This window comes from Xiphophorus hellerii, chromosome 6 (assembly GCF_003331165.1).
Source record: "Xiphophorus hellerii strain 12219 chromosome 6, Xiphophorus_hellerii-4.1, whole genome shotgun sequence".
Lineage (NCBI taxonomy): Eukaryota > Metazoa > Chordata > Actinopteri > Cyprinodontiformes > Poeciliidae > Xiphophorus > Xiphophorus hellerii.
Window position 1 is genome coordinate 13,417,544 of NC_045677.1, and position 19,964 is coordinate 13,437,507.

The following is a 19,964-nucleotide window of genomic DNA, read 5'->3' on the forward strand; positions in this document are numbered from 1 at the left end:
TCTGACTCCTGTCACCACAGGAAAGGAAGAGCTGCAATCAATAAAAGGAAGGGCAAATGTGAACGAGCCAAACTGTATGTCTGTTATATCATTCAACTTGCAATATATATGTGTGTGTGTGTGTGAGTTTATTTTGTACATACATAGGAATACAGGTGAAAACATTATGCTAATCACAAAAAACCAAATGTTTCACGGACGTTCTGCAGATTTAAATGCAAGAATCCACCACAAACAGATCTGATATCTATGACGTCTGCCACAACTTCAAACCCCAGTGATTTTCCATGCCATCAGCATTTTGTTCCTTTGTGTTGTGTGTGAGTGGGAAGGGGTGTGTGCGTGTGTGTGTGTGGGTGTGTGTGTGTACATTTATAATGCCGCAGGGTAAAATTAATTTATATGTAGGCCATTAAGTCTTTTTGAGGCAAAAAAGATGCATCCTATCAAGCAAAGAGCTTTTAATTAATTGAAAAATAGAAATATTATAAGTTTTTACAGCAAGGTCTCAAATTAATCTGTTGATCACACTTTTTAAAAAGCATTATTTTACAGCTTTTCAGCTGGCATAAAGATGTCCTACATTAATTTCTTTCTCATTGACTTATCGTATAACAAAAATCCTGCTGCCAGATATGTAAATAACATTTATGAATCTTATTTTGCAAAACAAAAATAGCAGCTGAGGTACTTCAGCCTAACTCCTCTTTGCAAAATTATTAATACAGGCACAATTCATAGTTTTCCATTATGAATGACATGTTTATGATTATGCCACAGCAATTAAAAAAGCTTCCTTGAATAAGTTAGAATGTTTGTTACATTTTACAAAATTATTATCAGATAATAAGACTTTCCTAATTAACCCTAAGAATATTTTGGAGTGCTGGCTTATCCCTATTTTTTCTTATCGTTTAAATCCCATTAAAATATATTAAAGTCTGCCATTTAGGATTAAGTGCCTTGCTCAAAGGGCACTTAATCCTTCCACTGCAGCATGTAACAGCAGTAGAGGCTGAAACTAGACCAACAACTTTCAGTTTTCATGTAAAATTGAGTGAATTTGCAGTTTACTTTCTAGATTGGATTAAAACCACACATTTATGTACAAATGCTTGTGTCTCAAGATGTCTAAACTAATGTGTCTAACAGAAGACGTCACAGCCCACCTACCTGCTTTTAATGGAACGTCTCACATTAAGCAGTCATTATATGCTGAAGATTGTGATGGGATGCAGTTGAAAGATCAACAAAAAAACCTTTATTCATTAATGCAGTAATGGATTTGTTTATTCGTTCAGCAAGGGGTAGCTGGAGTTGGCAAAACAACCTAGCACAAAGAAACTTTAATAATTAATATGAACACTTTTAAAAAGTGGTTCAATGTTTCTGTCTTTTATTCAAACCATTACAATAACACTGACAATATATTGGCAGACACTAAATTCTGGATAAAAATAAAAAACAAAACCAAGATTCCCCTCAGTTCCTCAGCAGCAGCATCCGACCGACGGACCGCTGTAGGCCTCAGAGGTCATCCTGAAGGTCTGCCAACCTATTGCACAGCGCTAAACCTGAAGCTATAAAGCTACCACACATATTTTATTTGCCTATTTAACCTTCTAATGCAGTTCTGGACCTAACTGCGGAGACTGTACGTCATGCACGCCTTGTACCAGGTGTGCTGACCTCAGATGCTCGTAGAATACAACCACACATGCATCAGGATCAAAGTGTCATTACATCATCGTCCATCGTCATGGGTAACAAACATGAGCGCTGACCACTGGGAAACACGGGGTCATTACATCAGTAGCAGTAGCTCAGGGCAGGCCATAAACACAGCAAGAAGGAAGTGGGCTATCTATGAGGCGATCGCTGTTAATTCTTTGTAATAATAGCAGCGTAGACACTAGTCAGATGGACGGCCAGGGACTTCTTGATGCGATGGTGTGACACACACCTCTCCAGACCTTCAGCTGTGCATGCATCCAGGACAGAAAGAAAGAAAGAAAAATCTGCACAGAACAAAAACCCTGCAGCTCTGTTTCATAATTAGAGGATTTTTATTACATTTTCAGACCAAAAATTTTACTAAATCTTTCTGAAGCATAAACAGCGCTGACTAAATGTCAGAGAATGAAGTGGGTGTCTTGAGTAAGGCAGCGGACCTTCTGTGCAAGATATGCTATTATGAATGAGTTTACCACCCAGTTGAAAGATGAAGGATTACAAAATCAATACTGCATTTAAAGAACGCACCCTTATGTAAATGAAACAAAGGGGCCTGTTTGTTCGCTCTAATTGTAAATGCTGGTAATGCTGAGGACCGCCTACGATGAGAAAAGGACAACATACAAAGTGAGAACAGGTAAATCATCAAGATAAGCCTTTTTAAGATGGAAAAAATAAAATTGGCTTTAATGTATTTTAATTAAAACCTAGATCCCACCACTATGTAATCCTGTAAACATACATATACATCACAGCTAACTAGAATATAATTGAAAATGTTTCTTTTATATAACTGTTCTCAGAAGCTTTATTTAATGTGCTAAGCTAGCACATGTAGCATTGAACCAAATCTTTAACGCATCTGCATTATTGGATCTGGTGTCTCTTGACATTTTCTTGACCGTACACACACAAATGTTTCATCATACCAGCCCTACATTTAAAGTTATGTTAATAAGAAGCCAAACAGATTGAATATAGATAATATTTACATATACTCCTGATGATCATGGAGAGGTGTATAGATACTGAGGCATATAGACATTGAATGAAAGTGGCCTGATATTTGTGCTTGTGGGAGCACAAATATTTTTTGTTAGTTCACTGTTCCAAATGCTAAATAGCACATAGTAATACTGTTTGCCAAATAGAATCAGACCCAGTTTATCACAGTGCCAGAAATACCCGTCCGCTTTTCCAATTTTCATTCAAGTCCTTTGAACTATTATGTGGGGTCTTTTGTCCACTGGATAGCAATAATGAATAAAAAGCTAGTTTACCAAGTTTGCCCGGACGGAAAATTTCTACTCTAGGGTGTCATTAGTCTTTTCTCATTTTGCACACTTCCATAGAAAAAGACATGGGTTCATTTCTTGCGCCATTTTTTGTCTAAATTGAATAAGTTGGTGCAAAAGAGATGAGCAGTAGGTTGTATTTGAGAGGAAGTGGATCTTTGGACCTACCCTATCAAAGAGAGTCAACTTTAATAATACTTCTGACTTTAAACTCTAAAGTCATTTCCTTAATATTTAATAAAATGTTGAGAATTGTTCATTCTTAACAACACAGTTCAGTTGTGGGGCCCTTATTATTCTCTAAACTGTATAAACTCTTGTAAATTCAAAAACCCGTATTGTTCTAGTTGATTCTAAGACAGGGCATTGCTGGGTTACAACTGAATGTGAGATCATGACAAGTTGCTGAAGCGGGTAACTAAAAAGGTGGACAGTGAAAACTGTGGGTAAAGCAATCTTAATTTAAAAATGATGGTGAAAGACATGTAACATGTGGAGCTTACACACAAAACTATTATGATGGAGTAAAAGCAATCTAGCAACAAAAAAAACTACACTGAGAAAGGGATTTAAAATCCCCATGTTTTGACACTGGCAGCAGCAAAACCTTCCAGAACTCTCCTTATCTTTACATTGCTCCCTTGTAGCTCTCCCCCTCTCTGTCAGATTTTCTTAACAGGAATGACTTCCGTCTCAGAGCTGACAATCCCAAATCCGCACCGGATTAGTTGCATGATTTCCTCAATGACTCAGCAAAACTTCATCAAGTATTTTCCCTTGTTTTTCCTTCCTCTGCGTCATCTCAGTACAGTAAAACATCTGGAAACTGTACCTGCTTCCTCTCTGCGTAAGACAACTGTAAATATGACAAATGAATGTAGCTGGTGAGATTTGTGGCTGCCAACCTCTGAAAAGTGCTTGGTTTCTATAAAATATGCAATCTCTCTGAAATCTTCATGCTGATGCATATGCTGAACTCAACGGTAGTTCTGTCTACCAGAACCTGGCGGGGTTTCCACTTACTGTTTGACGAGGGCATGACCTTTCACCCTCTCCCTCAGGCGTCCTCCAGCCAAGAGGACCAATTACATGAAACCTTTATGGTATGCCATCTGAGCTGTCAGTTGTTAAAAAGCACAAACTGCTCACAAGAAAGCAAGATTTTTTGTTTGGGAGGCTCTTCAATTTAATACAGCATTTAGAAAATAGTCAACCTAACTGCCTGGTGCAGTGTAGTATACAGGACTTCTCAGTCCTTTTACTGTCTCTGAAAAACCAAAGGAACATAAGGGAAGAAATTCTGAAGGGAGAGAACAAGAAGGAGGTAAAGAAGCAACGGGAGCACAAGGTAAGAAGAAAGATGTAAGACAGGAAGTAAGAAGATACATGAAAAATGAGGAAGGAGTACAAAGGGAAGAAAATACTGTAGGGAGGAAATAAGGAAATAAATAAGGACTTTTGGAATAGAACGGGGAAATACCTATATTTTACCATACTAACCTGGAAGATATTGTAAACAAATTCCAGCATTTTTCAGACTCCTTAGGAACCCTGACTGCAGGAGGAAAGCAAGAGAAGCAATCTAACATACAATGCCTCTATAGTCTTAGCTCGCTCTGTCGTTGGCATGCCAGGGTACTAAAAAACTAAAGAAAGAAACTGTATATTCCTAAACGTTTATACCTTGCTGATTAAACACACAAATAAAACTAGATAAGACCAAATCTAGAAAACAATGTAGGTGATCTTAAAGAAAACCAGTGCAAAACAGGCATAGAGCTTTTGACTGACCTCATCATCCCCTCCAGCTCTCAAACACCTAACAGAGACCTCCTGTGATTTCCTGACACAGATTCAACACACACACACACGCACACACACACCTCAACCTCCCCCCCCCCGTCTCTCCCCAATGAAACGGTCCCAAACCATACAGAAACAAGGCTTACATTGGAGAAATAGCTAAGTTCGGTTATAAAATAAGTTACCCTAATGCCATTTTACCATTTTCAATGTCTGAGTATAAGTACTCAGAAAAAGGTGTGGGGAAAAGGGGGAAAAAAACAACTTAAGCAACATCTTTATCAACAGCACATCTCTGCACTTTGTTGTGATCACATATTAAAACATATCAATCCAGGAATAAGTGACTTAAGTATAAGCCAAGCATAATGCCGTAATAAAATGTAGTTTCTCTTTACAGAAAAGCAGTACCATGCAGAACAGGCATGTATGGAATTGTGCAACGGAATCAAATTTATGTTAATGCAACAGTGACACCTTGTGGAAATTTGCTGCAATGTCAATAGTAGAAAAGTAAAGCCAGGGTTGTTGAAACTTTAAGTGACACTAAAATGTAGTTGAACTTTGCAAAAATCCTCTTCTGAGGTGACAGTTAACATTGTTTTAAAATTTTTACGTACTGTGATCAAACCTATATAATAATGCATTTCTAGGAGCTTTCTATTTGCATATTCATTTTCACTGCATTCACCCATTCACAAAAACAATCCCCACACTAAGTTGTTCTACGAATAGTTGTCTTCTTTTGTTAGCATTAGTTACCTCCAAAGACAAGTGCACAACTATCGTCAGTTTGCATCAAAATGGTCTCACATACAAACAGATTGGTACAAGTAATAGCTGACTGCTCGACGCAGTCAGCTATTACGGCACTGGGATGGTGTGTTCAGGGAAATGTGCAGTGTTAGTTTTCCACCTCATCGATCATCCTCGGCATGCAAGACTAAAAGCTTGATTTCAGCAGAGCTCCTCCTTCCAGAGTGTGTGCCCTACACGGATTGTAGCAAACAGAGGTTCTTGTGGCTTTCTGTCAACAATCTTAATGCTTTCATTTGAAAAGATACACTTCCATGCATGTTTTCCCCTACTCTATTTCTGGATCTTTACTTGCTAGCTTATTGATAAAGCAAGTAAGGCAACAATAGTTTGCAAATAATTGATTTACAATAACTTGTTTATTATTGTTTGGATTTTTTTTTACCCTATTTAACTTTATCAGAAATACTTGGTATGCAGTTGTATTAGAAAGCTATGGATGTTAAATGTCAAAGTACACCAGCAAACATTCAACACCAATGGCTGGGAAGGTTTTATGACCATATTTGTTCATAATGACAGGAAGTGAAACCATATAAATGATAAGGGACAGACATAACAGCACGGCGTGTCATGGATTTCATCTTTAATTTGACAGCAGGACAGAGGATAGGTGACAGGAATGACTGAGCGAGAAAGAAGCCTTGACGTCTGACACGGCCACCCAAACTCAAAGCAGGGGCACAAGCAGTCCGAGGCCATCAATTATCCAGGGTGCACCTCAAAAATGAACAAGGTGCTCCAAATTCTGTCACTAAAACTTTTCTGCCATTCCACATGTTTGTGCAAAAGGTTTGACCCATGCTTAAAAATGTCACTGACTGTAAAGTGAAATGCACAAATCAGACTCTGTGGCAACATACAAAACATCAGGTTTGTGCTTATATTCTATTTTTATGGTGAATTGCTATCAGGTCTGGATAGAACAAAGAACACCAACCCAGTATGAGGATGGAATCTTCTTTTTTGATGATTTTTTCCAGAAGGTGCTTAAAACTGGAGAAATTGCCCAACCAATCATAGTGCTGCTCCGTCCGGTACCTGTCATCCCAGTAGGCAACGTCTTTGTAGCTGGAGTTTTTATCCGGCAGATACTCCATGTTGTCTGTAATAAGACAAGAGAAACAACTTTTCACTCCATATTATACCAAGAACATTTTAAAACCACACCAATACTAAATCTACTGTAAATGGTTCTGCAAAGTGCTTAGGAGACAAACGATTTAAAGACAACAGTTTTATGATAAAAACTGATAAGAGTGAAACAAACACCAATGAATTATTGGACTGAAACATCGGTGGTTTCTATTAATGTGTCAAATTCACATAAACACCCAAGTCTATAAGGGTCACTTTCACTTCCACTGGGTTAGTATTTTTCTAATAATTATATTATTCATTTAATTGCAAACTGCAGATACCAGAGCGATTTAATAAAAGCGATTTGAATTTTGCTAACACCAACATTTTCCCTTGTTATAGTTTCAAAATAGGTGGCGGTAGTTTAACAAAATATGACATTTGTAACTCCAATATCAAACAGTGGGAACTTTACTAGTAGCTTTCCTAGTCACACGGCGCATGCGTGGCAGAGGCAGAGAAGCAGAAAGCCAGCAGCGTTTCCTGCATGCGAATCATAACTATTTATTTAAAGTCTACAATACAACATTACTTACAAGCAGTTGACTTTGAGCTGGACGTGAAGTGCTTTAAACCACTCGGCTGCCTCAGTTCCTCCGTCGAATCCGGAAAATGTCCAAACAGCGATGAATCCACGTGTTGTAGTTTGAGCAAATATTCCTCCGGACACCGTGGGCTAATTTAGAGCAAGGACATACCTGTAGCACCATAAAAGTCTGGAAAATTAACTTAAATTACATTAATCTAAGCTGTTACTTTTTTTTTTTTTTTTAATGCAGGTCATTTTCCCAAAGTCTCTGTAAAGTGAGTGTTTTGGAGGCGGAGCAACGTGTAACACGTGGGTGTCCCGCAGTGATGAGGCTTTCAAATGCGGTTCGAAAAGTTGTCAAATCTAAGCGCTTCATTAAAATAAGCTGAGAGGATGATCAAATTTAAAGGGAATTTAGATTCCTTTTAAATTTGATTAATATTTTTGTGGTTATATGTTTTTAAACATGATTGTTAAACCTACAGTACTATTTTAAAAAGTATGCCTCTGTACAGATTTGTGAGTTTTCTTTTTTTTTTTTTGTCACACTTAAACGTTTCAGATCATCATACTCCGTTATTTTAGCATCACAAGTATAAAAGTTAATTTTAAAAAAAAGGTAGGTTTTGAAATGCATTTATTAGGGGAAAGCTATATTAAGCAATAATGGCCTAAACAAAGTAGCTGTACTCAAAACCTGTGTGTGTCTATAACGTTGCATAGAGCTCAAATTCAGCAGTTTTTCACTAAATAAATTACCATTTTATATAGGTGGCAGACCTATCGTCCTATAATTTGCATGGGAAATATCTCAGCATTTCATCTTTACTTCAAGGATAAAATAAAACGAACATCACAAGCAGCCTGCAAACCAATATCAACTGCTGGATCTACATAGACTGATACCCTAAAATGTTCTGGGTCACATTAGCTGCCAAAAACAAATGCTTGCTGGTCTGCTATGCTTTGACACTGGGAAACATTAAAAACTGTCTGAACATCCACTGAACATCCTCCTTGAAGAGCTGAGAGCAGCTGCTAATGTCCATGGTTTTAAAAGCAAATTGACAACTTGTCAGTCTGGTTTTTAATTGCGTTTCATTGGTTATTCACTATTTAATAGGTACAATTTATTCTATTTTGTTTTATTAGGACAATTTTTATGCTTATTGAAACTTGCTATTGTTTTAGATTTTATAGAATTTTGATCTTTTACATTTTTTAAAACATTTGTAATTTGTGGATAGGTTTTAGAATTGTATTTATTTCTAAATTGCCATATGAGCTCTCTGTCTCATATCAAAAAAATCTTGTATCAAAAATTGTATAAACATTTTCCAGTTTTTGATATAAGTAAAGCTACAATTTTCTATCTGGATAACTGGATCAGGGAGTTATATGCAATATGTGTGGGACTGGTTCATTTTAGGCTGTTTTGAAAAGAAAAAAAAAAACACCTTCGAATATTATTTGATGAGATTCTCACGGAAAAAGGATTAAAGTCGCTGGGGGGAAAATCTGACCTTTTTCCTCACAATTCTGTGAAAAGTCAGAATTCTTTTCACTTTTATTTTAGTGATCCTAATCTTCTTCTATAGGTTATCTTTACTATTACATGTACAAACTTAACTCAACCAGAATGTCATGCATACTTCTTTGGTATTCGGAAAATGATGTATTTATTTGGGAAAATTCGGGAAAATGCCTCAAAGTGCAAGAGTAATGCCATATCTTTCCTGCAGGTGGCAATATCACATTACCATTTCTAGGTTTCCTTTTTCTTCTTCTAAAAGAAAGGTTGACTGACTTCAACCTGCAACTTGCATAAGGCAGGTATGATCTTATTTTATTATCTGTTGCTGTAAATTGGTTTGAAGCTATATTGTTCACACAGTGAGATGTATCCCATAATGAACATATTTGACAACAGGAGGCAATTCTTCAGATGATTAGCGCTATAGGTTTAATCATAAGAGTTGCTTTTTCTGTCAGAATCACCTTGTATAAACATGATAGTTATCTTGTTTAAATGTGATACTTATCTTGTATTTGTTAACTGCACCAATGGTTAAAAGAAAATGTTCATATTATCCTTATTGGTCTCTAAAAGTGGCCTGAAAAGTAAAAATTTTAATAGGGAGCACAAAGTAAACTTATGAAAAAAAATGATAAATGATTGGGAGACTGAAACTGATCTCAAGGATAAAACGATCCGAGTTTTCTTGAGACACTTAGACGGAAGGAAATGTGAGTCTGGTGTTCTCCAGATTATCCCACGAGGCATTCCAGCTGACAGTAAGACAGATCAGCCCTCACACCTTCATACATCCCACTGTAGCCTACTTTAAGCGCCGCATCGAAGTTATGTAACCTCACGGTTCAGCTAAACTGTAATTGTTCGATCTGCTAATCGAAGAAGTAGTTGTTTAAAAGATCATGTGGTCAAGCGTGTGAGAATCTTCTGTAGTAGAGACGGACAACAAGGATGTGCGGCACCGACTGCGAGTCCAGTCACACCGATGGGATCCGGATGGAGATGCGGGGAGGAACTGGTCTCCCATTCTTCTGCATAGTGGGAGCCCTATCACAGACCACGTGAGAGGGATATTCAGACGGTCCCCGACAGACCGACACCGGCTCATCTCTTCTGCTACTGCTGCCTGCTGACATGGGCTCAGCTTCCCGGAGACAGGCGTGGAGGGAGGAGAGCGACTCTCTGTCTGAATGTAACTTCTGATCTTTCATCACTCTTTTCTTTCTTTTCTGTTCTTTTCCTTTTCTTTTAACAGTTTGGTTTTTTGTGTTTGTGTGTGGCGGGAGGAGTAGAGTAAATGCTATGGCTTGGCCGTGCATCAGCAGAGTGTGCTGCCTGGCTCGTTTCTGGAATCAATTCGACAAATCGGACCTCTCGGTCCCGCTGACCATTCAGAACTACTCGGACATCGCGGAGCAGGAGGTGCGCTCCGTCACCAAGCAACTCTCCGACTCGGAGAACAACTACACCACCCCGGAGCCGCGCGTCCGAGGCTCCCTTCATGCGCCCGCAGATGGACCCCGGGGACCCTCCAGGGCACGGAGGGAGCCCAGCTACAAGCCCCGGGAGGACTACCACCCGCCCGGCGTGCCGTTCCCGAGTGTCACTCAGTACAAGCAGGATTTCAAACCCTGGCCCATTCCTAGGAAGGATAACTTCCCCTGGATCAATAACGGGGGCAGCAGGGGGGACGGCGCTTCGGACAGCAGCCCGGTGAACAGTTACCACCTCCAGGCGCAGGTTGGGGAGAGGCGGGGGGACAGGTCGGAGCAGCAGGTGACGGAGGAGAACAAGACCAGCTCCTACAGGTACGTGCTTTTTACTTGTTTCAGCACCAGGCGCTGTCCAGTCCGTCACCGTCCCAGCGAGGAAAGCTGTGTGCTGATGTCTGCTTTCATGCCTAACGAGGTTCAGTTTATTTATAGTTGAGCGAAATCCATGCTGGAACTCAGAGAGCAGGCTGCACAGAGAGGGAGAAGAAGAGCTGATAATCAATAATGCTCCTATAAGCGTTCCAGATGAATGCACTAAAATGACTTAGAAATGAGTCCTTAATTTATATTTGCATTTTTATTTCAAGAATGAACTTCCAGAACAAAAGGTTACTCAAAACACAACATGTTATATGCCAATACCAATCAGTATAATGTATAATAGTATATTTCTCTGTGCAGCACAAAGTGATACTAAAGATTTTAAACAGAACCTCACCAACACATCCCTACTACACAGCAACCAACAAAACAGTTAAAAACACTTGGCAAAAGAAGCTAAAATATGCCAGTAGAAACTTAAGCTGGTCAATGTAGACTGTGAACATTTACTACTGCTTAAAGAAAGCAGTAGTAAATGTACAGCATATATATATATATATATATATATATATATATATATATATATGCACCCCAGTGCATTATCTCAGGTCAGGCCTTGTCTTGTTAGATGTCTCAGTTCAAGTTTTGAAAATGTTCCAACAGAAAAGCTGCGGGTTTCAAAGGCCTTGTAGATCAATTAAAATGATCTTAAGATGGTACACTTTAGAATTGGTGTGATGTAGTTGCTCTTGCTGGTTTTTGATAACATTCTTCTGGCTGAGTTTTGAAGCAGAAAATTTGCAATTTCAACATCAACCCTGCTATGAAAGCTCCTGCGTATTGATCCGTTTCTCTTTCTCCAGGCAAGAGTACAGGCCATGGACAGGGGTGAAGCCAGCCAGGAGTGCGAGGAGAAATCTCACAGCTCAATATTCCAGCCCAGGGACGGAGGCCACCCACATCCCACGTGAGACCAGCTATCAGGCCGCCTACAGCGGAGAGGTCAGCAGGGCCATGAGCAGGCAAAAGGCTGAGCTCATCCCCCCATCTGCTGCCTCCAATATCCAGCCTCCGCCCGTCACTCAGCACAACCTGGCTGCCACGCGAACCGGCAGCTCCCTCAGCCCCTCCAGCCTCCATCAAAGCATCCTGCCTGAGACCACCGAGCACAGTGGAACAACCAAGAGAGAGGTAGGCATGCATTTTCACAGAGCTTCATTTACACAGGTGGAAAACCGCAGCACGCCCCTCCAGAAAGTCATCCTCACACATCTCCCAGGCGGCCTCTCGCTGCTGGGGCATCTCAGAAAAGTGATACTGCATTCTGTCCCGGAACGGCTCAAAGTGACCCAGCTGTTTAAAACAGGCCATGCGTCGTGTTAGGTAACACTGCTGGTGCTTTGCTCATCACTGTGACCTGAATAGAATGGGGATAATGGCGAAGGAAATGAGTGTAAATTCCCAATGTGGTCCGGATTAGCAGCAAAATCACCTACATCTAGTAATTATTTATAATTACAGCTGCAACAACCAACTTAATACCTTCATCTTTGGCTTCAGTTGACATAAGCACTTCAAACTGGACATTTTTAAGACATCCCTCAGTTTTGGGGAGTGCATCAAAAATTGGGAAGAAAATGTATGTACTTAGTATATTTTATGTAATCATTTCAACTCTATGCATAGTTAAACTGTCACTTGTTGCAATGGGAACCCGCCATTCACTAGCTAACATTCTTAAAGCATATTATAACTGTTTATCACTATTTCATCACTGTTTATGAACTGTAATAAAATATGTTATGCTATATCAGTGAATGGGACATGTCTTTATGACCCATACGCGTTACATGCAAGTGAGTGGATAAATGACAAAAACAAAGTCCCTGAACATTACATACTTTGGAATATTAGAGCAATTTTGTTGACAGCAAAGTTATCGGCTCTCGATGAGATGTCGAGTTAGTCTAAATAAGAAATCATATCCATGGTGAGTAAGCGCACCGAAATAGGGTTTTCTAAATCTGTAAATTTTCATAAAAGACTGAACTCATATTTTGCAGTAATTTTGCGCAATTTTGGTTTAATTTGTCCAACCAGGCAAAATAAAAATAAATGCTAGTTCTTAAGGAGCACAGTTGGGCAGTAACTACAGTTGTTACATTTATTCAATTACATTTACTTGAGTAACTTTTTAGAAAAAAAAAAATACTTTTAGGCCCTTTTACTCCTAAAAGTACTCCTAATTCCAAAACAACCATTTACACCAGAACAACCAGTTATACCAGAACAACCAGTTATACCAGAACAACCAGTAACAGCAAGGCACTAGTTTCACCAGACCAACCAGAGGAATTAGAAAATCCACGGTGGCACCCAGTACCTGAGTGTTCCCGTTTGGTACGTTGTCTGGAAAAGCTGTACCTACCCTCTTACTGAGTCTTCGGATGGTTGTATCTTGGTCCCTGGTTCTCCCGCTGCTCCTGGTCCTTCTCTTCTGGTTCACCCAACCTTTCCCTAAGCAGAGCATTTTCGGTCCTCAAAACCAAGTTCTGCCTGCTTAATCTCTAGACAATCTCTCTCATGCTGGCTTTGGAGATTGTCCAGTTCATCAGAAAGACTCTCCAGCTCTTCGGCTTGCTGATTCATAGTCAGCTGTGGCCTTCTTCAAGTCCATCCGAAGCTCCTGACGAATTCTTTTCAAAGACTGTCGGACCATTTCTAAACAGTGGACTGCAGCTCTCATGTCCGTGTACTGATGCTCTGTCTCCTCATGCGCTGCACGAACAGACATGAGCTGTGCATGGAGTGCATTGGTTTGACTTGCCAGCATATCACATTGTGCTTGCAGGTTTGGTCGCCTGGAAGCACTTCCGCTAGGTTTGGAGCGCTCGATTTTTCTACGGAGACTTTCACCAATCTGTTGGAGTTCTACGTTCTCTTTCTCCAGTCTCTCGCACATCCTGTCATCAGAAGGTTTTCAACCAAAATACTAGCAAGTTCATCAGGCACATGTTGGTCACTACCACCTTCAGCCATTTTTTTTTTATTCAGCACACTGTTCCTCTGAAATGCCAGAATGAAAAGAAATGCACTTATCTTTCCCTTTTTGAACTGGTGGAAAGTTTACTGGAAAGTTCAAGATTGTTGGGGGATGAAATCCACTTTTGTTCTTCTGTCTCAATGCAATCTGACATCTAGAACAAATGAGTTGATCTGTGGAATTTGCGAATAAAGGGAGTCAGTTGCTCAATGGAAAATTAATCTCTATAAGTATTTGCTAGGTGAAATATTCATATACATTCACACAAATGTGCATTTTTTGTCAAGATTTTGTGCTTAATGATTTTGTCCCAAGACAAAATCATTAAAATTGATGGAGAAAGGGGGAGTTTGTGTTTACAATGTCAAAAACTATTAGTGGCATGGAAATTAGAATAATTAGAATAGAAACATAAAGTAAGTGTGGAAGTTAAGGACTCACTAGTTTAGTTCAGTTTAGCCCCACCAAGGAGAGGAGACGCCTCCCTGGCTCTATATCTGCTGCTGCCTGCATGTCGTCTCAGTTCAGCCTGTTTCTGGACGTTTCATGAGGCGGTTTATGGGAATCTCCAGAGGTTTCGTGCCATCCCTCTTCCCTACCCACAGTGCTGCATTCCATCTGCCAACATGGAGACTGTAGTCGCTCTGACCTGGACCGGGTCAGGTAGTCTGCCTGTAAGCGTGGCAACATCTGCTCCATTAAGCTAAAGGGTATTAGGAAATGCAAAGCTTGGAAATGTCCTCTGGGTTTGTCCTCGTGTTCCATGCTGTAGAAAAAAGAAAATAAAAAACAGACTTAATCCACGGGAGTGTATTAAGACCACCTTCTGCTTATTTGCATGATTTTTCCAAGCCATGTCTGCTCTGTTAAACCGTTTTGCCACTCAGCGTCCTGAGTGCGATGAGCTTGGAGGTCAAAGTTAGAGATGTCAATGACAGGACAGAGACTCTAAAAATAATTCTGACCCAGTTCCAGTGAGATCACAGCCCATCCAGTAAAGGACGTTTGTGCTTCTGGCGGTGTGTAGGAGCGCCGCAGTGGAGATTTTTCCACACATAACGCACATTGTGTATTTGTCCATCTGACAGCGACAAAAACAACAACAAAAAAACTGGCCTGGTGGCAAATCAAGTTGATCTCAGATAATCCACAGCAGCCCACTCAGCGCCAACTCATTACTGACTCACCAGCCCCCTGCAGAGGTGTCTGACCGAGCATTACACATCCCACTCCAGCATGCTGGCTGCACTGGTCCGTGAGGGGATTCTCCAATCTTTATGGTGTCCTGTGAAATGCAGGCATTCGTTAAGCTGTTTCAGCGCTCCTGCTTTCAATGTGGTCGAACAGACCGACTGCGAATGCTCATTTAAAAACTTTAATAGGCTCTTTTCATCATTAAAACTATTTAAATGATGGAAGAGTTTGGTTTTTTTATTCAGATAAGTAACAACATAACTCCAAGATTAAGGCGTGCACGGTGCACATTTGGTGATAGGATTCTGAGCAAAAGATGTGTAATCTGCACGACAAAACATCTGACTCAGGGGAATTTTGGAAATGCAGCTAAAATTAAAGACAAACGTCTCAGCAGAGACCAATTCCTGTCTGCTTCCCAGTCCGCCGAGAGGCAGTACAGCCCTCCCGCCCACCCTCAAGCCAACCCCTGAAGACTTAAGGCTGAGCTCATGTGACTGTGCAGTGATCTCCGATGCACAACAAGATTGATGATGGAAATGTTGCTCACAATTGGTTTTAAACGGCACAAAGAGGATTAGATGGCCTGCCGGAACAATCATTCTGAAATCCACCTCCTTTCACCCACTCCTCTGTTTCGCTCCAGTTAGCCGGGGTGAGGACGGCACGGGGGCGGCACAGCGCCTGAGCTGGGATCGATCCACTACAGCAGGCGCATCTGCTTTACAAAGTCACTTCTAATCAGTTTAAAATGATTAACACATCACGCAATAAAAAAAAAAAAAAACACAAAAAAAACCCCACAATACAGGATGCTTGTACTGTGCTGTTTTATACCTTTTCCTTCTCTTGTTCATTAGTGGACAAAATCGGAATGTTTTGTTTTGCAGATCACACCAAAGAAAGTCATATAACATCACTGTATCTATAAAGCTGTTCAAAAAGTTTGTTTTACTCTTTATGCAGAGCTGTTTTTTTGTTTTTTTTGCTTGTTTGTTTGTTGTTTTTTTTTGCTAAAATTGTTCATTTTGCTGTTTTAAACATTTTCTCACAGAGAAAATTTGTTTGTTCCATGAGAGGATTAACAAGTGTTAATATATTTGAACTTAGAATATTTTTTTAACCTATAGTTTAATGCACTTATTTTGTGCTACTTAGCAGAGTACTACTTAATGTAACTTCCATATTGAAGTAGTAGTTTATTTGCTAAAATAAACTACTTATTTTAGCAAACTACTCGCTAAAATAGCAAGTAGTAGCAAATGTGTTTTTGCTTTGTGAGGCTTTGGTGGTATGCAGTGACATGTACAGTCTAAAAGCCTGCAATGTGTTTTAAATGATCTTTTGATTATCAATTTTACTTTTAAAATATTAAGGTTAAATTCCAATTACCCATCCCTAATTGACTCGACCTTTAAACTGACAATAGGTCTTTGAGTCCTGCAGGATAACAATCCGAAATATGTGAGCAATTCAACATGGAAATAGTTTATCATTGCACCAAATTAATGTGTCCAAATTAAAAGGTAGCATTATGCTACACCAATAACAGATTAATTTACTTTAAGGCTGCTTGCAAATCTTTACAAGGGTTGCCAAGAAATACCAATACATGATTCTAAGAACATTTCTATAAATTGCCTGGTGGATCTACTGTCAGAATGTAAAGAAATGGGCATTTTGCTAAAAAAAAAAAAAAGAGTCACAGATGAGATACTCTGTGTGAAGTGAAGGCTTTTTGCTGGCAAAATAAACATCCACAAAATGACACAGCAGAGGGAGGGAATGCAAAACACAGTCCTTTCATGCTGTGCTCCAGTTATTGTCCTCATTCTCGTGCTTTCCACTCCGTCCCACTGCCAAATTTTCTTTCCTCCCCGTTTGTCTCCATCTCGTCCTGTTCTTTCACTTGGACCTCATCCCCATTCCCACGCTACCGGCTCCACAGAGGGACAAGAGGGAGGGCTTGGTGCCAAGTTGGCAGGTTTCTCTAAGGCTGGGAAAGCAGCACTGTGTTATAAGAGCAGGGGTGAGGGAGTAAAACGGGTGAAGAAGGAAGGCGGGGAGACGATAAAAAATATAAGAAGAGGACAGAGATGCATCATGTGATTGATAAGTGACAGGGAAATATAAAAGGAGTGGAAGGGGGGCTGGGAAACAGTTCATCGTTTGATGGATTATCTGTTAAAGTGCATCGGGTTGCAGTCGTGTTCAGCACCAATCTAATTTAGGAGAGAGGCAGAGCAGAAAACAGCGTGTGTGTGTATGGGGGTGTGTGTGTTGGGCGGGGGGGTGAATACAGACTCAACAATCCGACTTACTGAACAACGCGAACAGCTTTCCCTGCGTCCTATGGTGCTGGGGAGTCACATCCAAAGAGGTTATAAGATGATAAGTACCTAAGGATGTTGCTTGCTTTAAAATTTCTTCATGTATTTAATAAAGGATCATGCCTATTAATTAACACAAGCATTTTATTTCCATCATTTAAATGTGCCAGATTTAGCCACAAAGGCAAAACATGGAAATTAGAATAATTAGAACAGAAACATAAAGTAGGTGTGGAAGTTAAGGACTCACTAGTTTAGTTCATTTTAGCACAAACAAGGAGAGGAGATGCCTCCCTAGCTCTATATCTGCTGGGATGAGGGGGAGCCAATCTAAATTAAAACATCCAACTTGACTGAAATATGTTATTGATTGAGTAATATTAATAATGTTAAAATTATGGCAAATCATAAATTCTTTATGGGTGTTTAACAAAAACCCTTAAGGCTTAGAAATAAGATCACCTATCTATTGACACCTATCCTGTCTATTGGCATAGAAAAACTAAACTGAAGATGCTGACAAGTAACCAATGCTTACAGTTATAAAAGGTTTTGCAGTATTAAGTCTAAAAATGCACAACCCAGTGAATCATTTGCACTTTTTCCTCTTTCAAACTCAGCCTTGATTAAATGTTACTGATTCACTTAAACTGATTTTGGAAATTATTTTGAGTTAGAACAATAAAACAGCAGTTTTAATAATGTCATACAATGCCGGAGCCAATGGTTTGTACAGAGAACGGATGGTCACACGGGAGTGAGGGAGGGGGCAGAAAGTAATTGAGAAACACTGGGCTAAGAAGTTGTTTTGACCAGATTTCGAGGCATGTGGAGGCGTTCTGGAGAGCTGTTCTTGTAATGACCAAATTTGTGTGGAAGGTCAGATTTGAGGTGTTTGCATGTGCTGCACAGGACCGATTGTCTCCAGACACAGGTTTTCTTAAACCTTCGATAAGATGAGGAGAGCAGCACTAAGTTGGAAAAAGTAACACAATCACTCCTGCTCTACGCTGACAGCAGAGCTGATGCTCTGTGACGGCACTGTCCAGCCAGTCTCCTTTCATTTCATGGGATCAGTGCCACAGCTGCCGCTTCTTCTCTCCATCACTTTGACCTCCTGAAACAAGCTGCTGCAGTTCATCTCTCCATCTCCTCCTTCTCTCACTCAGGAGCATCTTGTGAGGACCAAACTGCCACCGAATCCTTCTGCTGTCTTTCAAAGTGGATCGAGGGTCTTCAACATCTGACAGCTGCTGCGACTCTTCACCCCCCGGCTCGCTTTTGGTGTAAAGGAATCAGGAGTGGGAGTGTTTCCAGTCCATTCCACAACGCAAGAATCTATGCAAAGGAATGTTGTTGTTGTGAACACTGTTAAGCAGCTGCTTATTATCCCAGGTAAAGAGAGAGAAACTACTCCTTTTTATACTCCTCCAGGCTCCTTGCTCCTACAAATGAAGATGCATGTGACAGAATAGTCTAGAAACAAACTCTTTTTTCTTTTTGGTTATAGATGCACAAGAAACTGGCTGCTCTGTATGTTTGTGTGCCTGCTATTTTGTCTTTGATGCACAGTTTGACTCTGCACCAGTAGTTCAGGATATGATTTATCATAAGGTGTGTTTGCTTAGAGTGTGCTATGCTGCCCTTTGATGTCTCTAGAAATCTGCCTGAAAATAATTTATTACCTTTACATTCAGTTCATGTTTGAAGAAATTATTGTTTAGTCTTTTTGTTTGTTTTTTTTGGTAAAGATCTCGTTAAAGAGAAACAGCAATTAAAGGATCTAAAAAGCTGAATTACAATAAAATATTGTTAATTAGGCTTGTTTCACTTCTCAGTCGGGTTTTGTTCATCTCTCTGTGACGCCATTGGCTTTATTTAGTAACTTTATTTATTTAATAGTAGGAAAGTAGTAAATACTTGTTCCAGATTAAGTTAATCTGCACATTACCTGGACCAGGGTTAGGAATAGGCTTACAAACGCTGCAATATTTTCATTCAATGAAGATTTTTTTTACCAATTTACAGTTGGTAAATTTAGCAAAAGTGAAAATCAGACGTGTAGTTTGTGGCACTTCGTTACCAGAGACAATAAATATTTATTGTAAAAAATGAAAAACATAAGATTTCTTCTGTTTTGAAATTCTACTTATCTTATACTAATTAAAAATTTTGCAAATAAGTAATTATTATTTTTTTGTCATTGGTGGTAAATATATTATAAAATTCAAGATAAAAGTAAAAATCTTTCCAGATTTACTTTGAATTATACTTTGTGGCAATTCGTTACCAGAAAAAAACCCTCTTAACACCAAATTAATAACAAGTAATATTAATGTAATAAAACATAAGCTCTTTTGAAATACTGCTTATCTGCTCATACACTAGAAATGTACAGTTGGTAAATTTTGCAAACGTGAAAATCAGATGTATACTTCTTGGCAATTCTTCACCAGAAAACACGCTCATCTCTTAGCAACAGATTAACAACAAATATTGTTATTGTAAACAAAAAAAAAAAACGTAAGATTTCTTCTGCTCTTTTGAAATTCTACTTATCTTACGGTATACTACTTAATAAAAAATTTGCAAAAAAAGTGATTTTTTTTGTCATTGGTGGTAAATATATTATAAAACAGACATTCAACACAAAAGTAAAAATCTGATTTATACTTCATGGCAGTTCATTGCCAGAAAAAAACACTAATCTCTTAACACCAAATTAATAATAT

The 19,964-nt window shown here is 39.4% G+C and overlaps 2 protein-coding genes across 2 annotated transcripts in view; one reads left to right on the forward strand and one right to left on the reverse strand.

The window, feature by feature from the left end:
- ece2a (endothelin converting enzyme 2a) overlaps positions 1–7,616 on the reverse strand; it is a 74,557-nt gene extending 66,941 nt beyond the window's left edge. Inside the window, exons 1-2 of the mRNA XM_032566586.1 lie at positions 7,325–7,616; positions 6,589–6,753 (exon numbers count right to left, since the gene is read on the reverse strand). Coding sequence (XP_032422477.1) covers positions 6,589–6,748 — 160 coding nt within the window. The 5' untranslated portion in view covers positions 6,749–6,753; positions 7,325–7,616. The remainder of the gene's footprint in view (positions 1–6,588; positions 6,754–7,324) is intronic.
- Positions 7,617–9,614: 1,998 nt separating this feature from the next.
- On the forward strand, positions 9,615–19,414 carry map6d1 (MAP6 domain containing 1). Its single transcript, XM_032565319.1, has 4 exons — positions 9,615–10,043; positions 10,144–10,659; positions 11,529–11,856; positions 18,402–19,414. The coding sequence occupies exons 2-4, from the start codon at positions 10,154–10,156 to the stop codon at positions 18,477–18,479; spliced, it is 912 nt and encodes a 303-aa protein (XP_032421210.1). The 5' UTR covers positions 9,615–10,043; positions 10,144–10,153; the 3' UTR covers positions 18,480–19,414.
- The last annotated feature ends 550 nt before the right edge of the window (positions 19,415–19,964 follow it).

Bases quoted from the DNA above. Each gene is read 5' to 3' on its own strand.
- map6d1 (XM_032565319.1), top strand. From the start codon at position 10,154: ATGGCTTGGCCGTGCATCAGCAGAGTGTGCTGCCTGGCTCGTTTCTGG. The intron at 10,660-11,528 runs GTACGTGCTTTT...CTCTTTCTCCAG, and splicing joins AACAAGACCAGCTCCTACAG to GCAAGAGTACAGGCCATGGA. The intron at 11,857-18,401 runs GTAGGCATGCAT...TCTCTCACTCAG, and splicing joins GTGGAACAACCAAGAGAGAG to GAGCATCTTGTGAGGACCAA.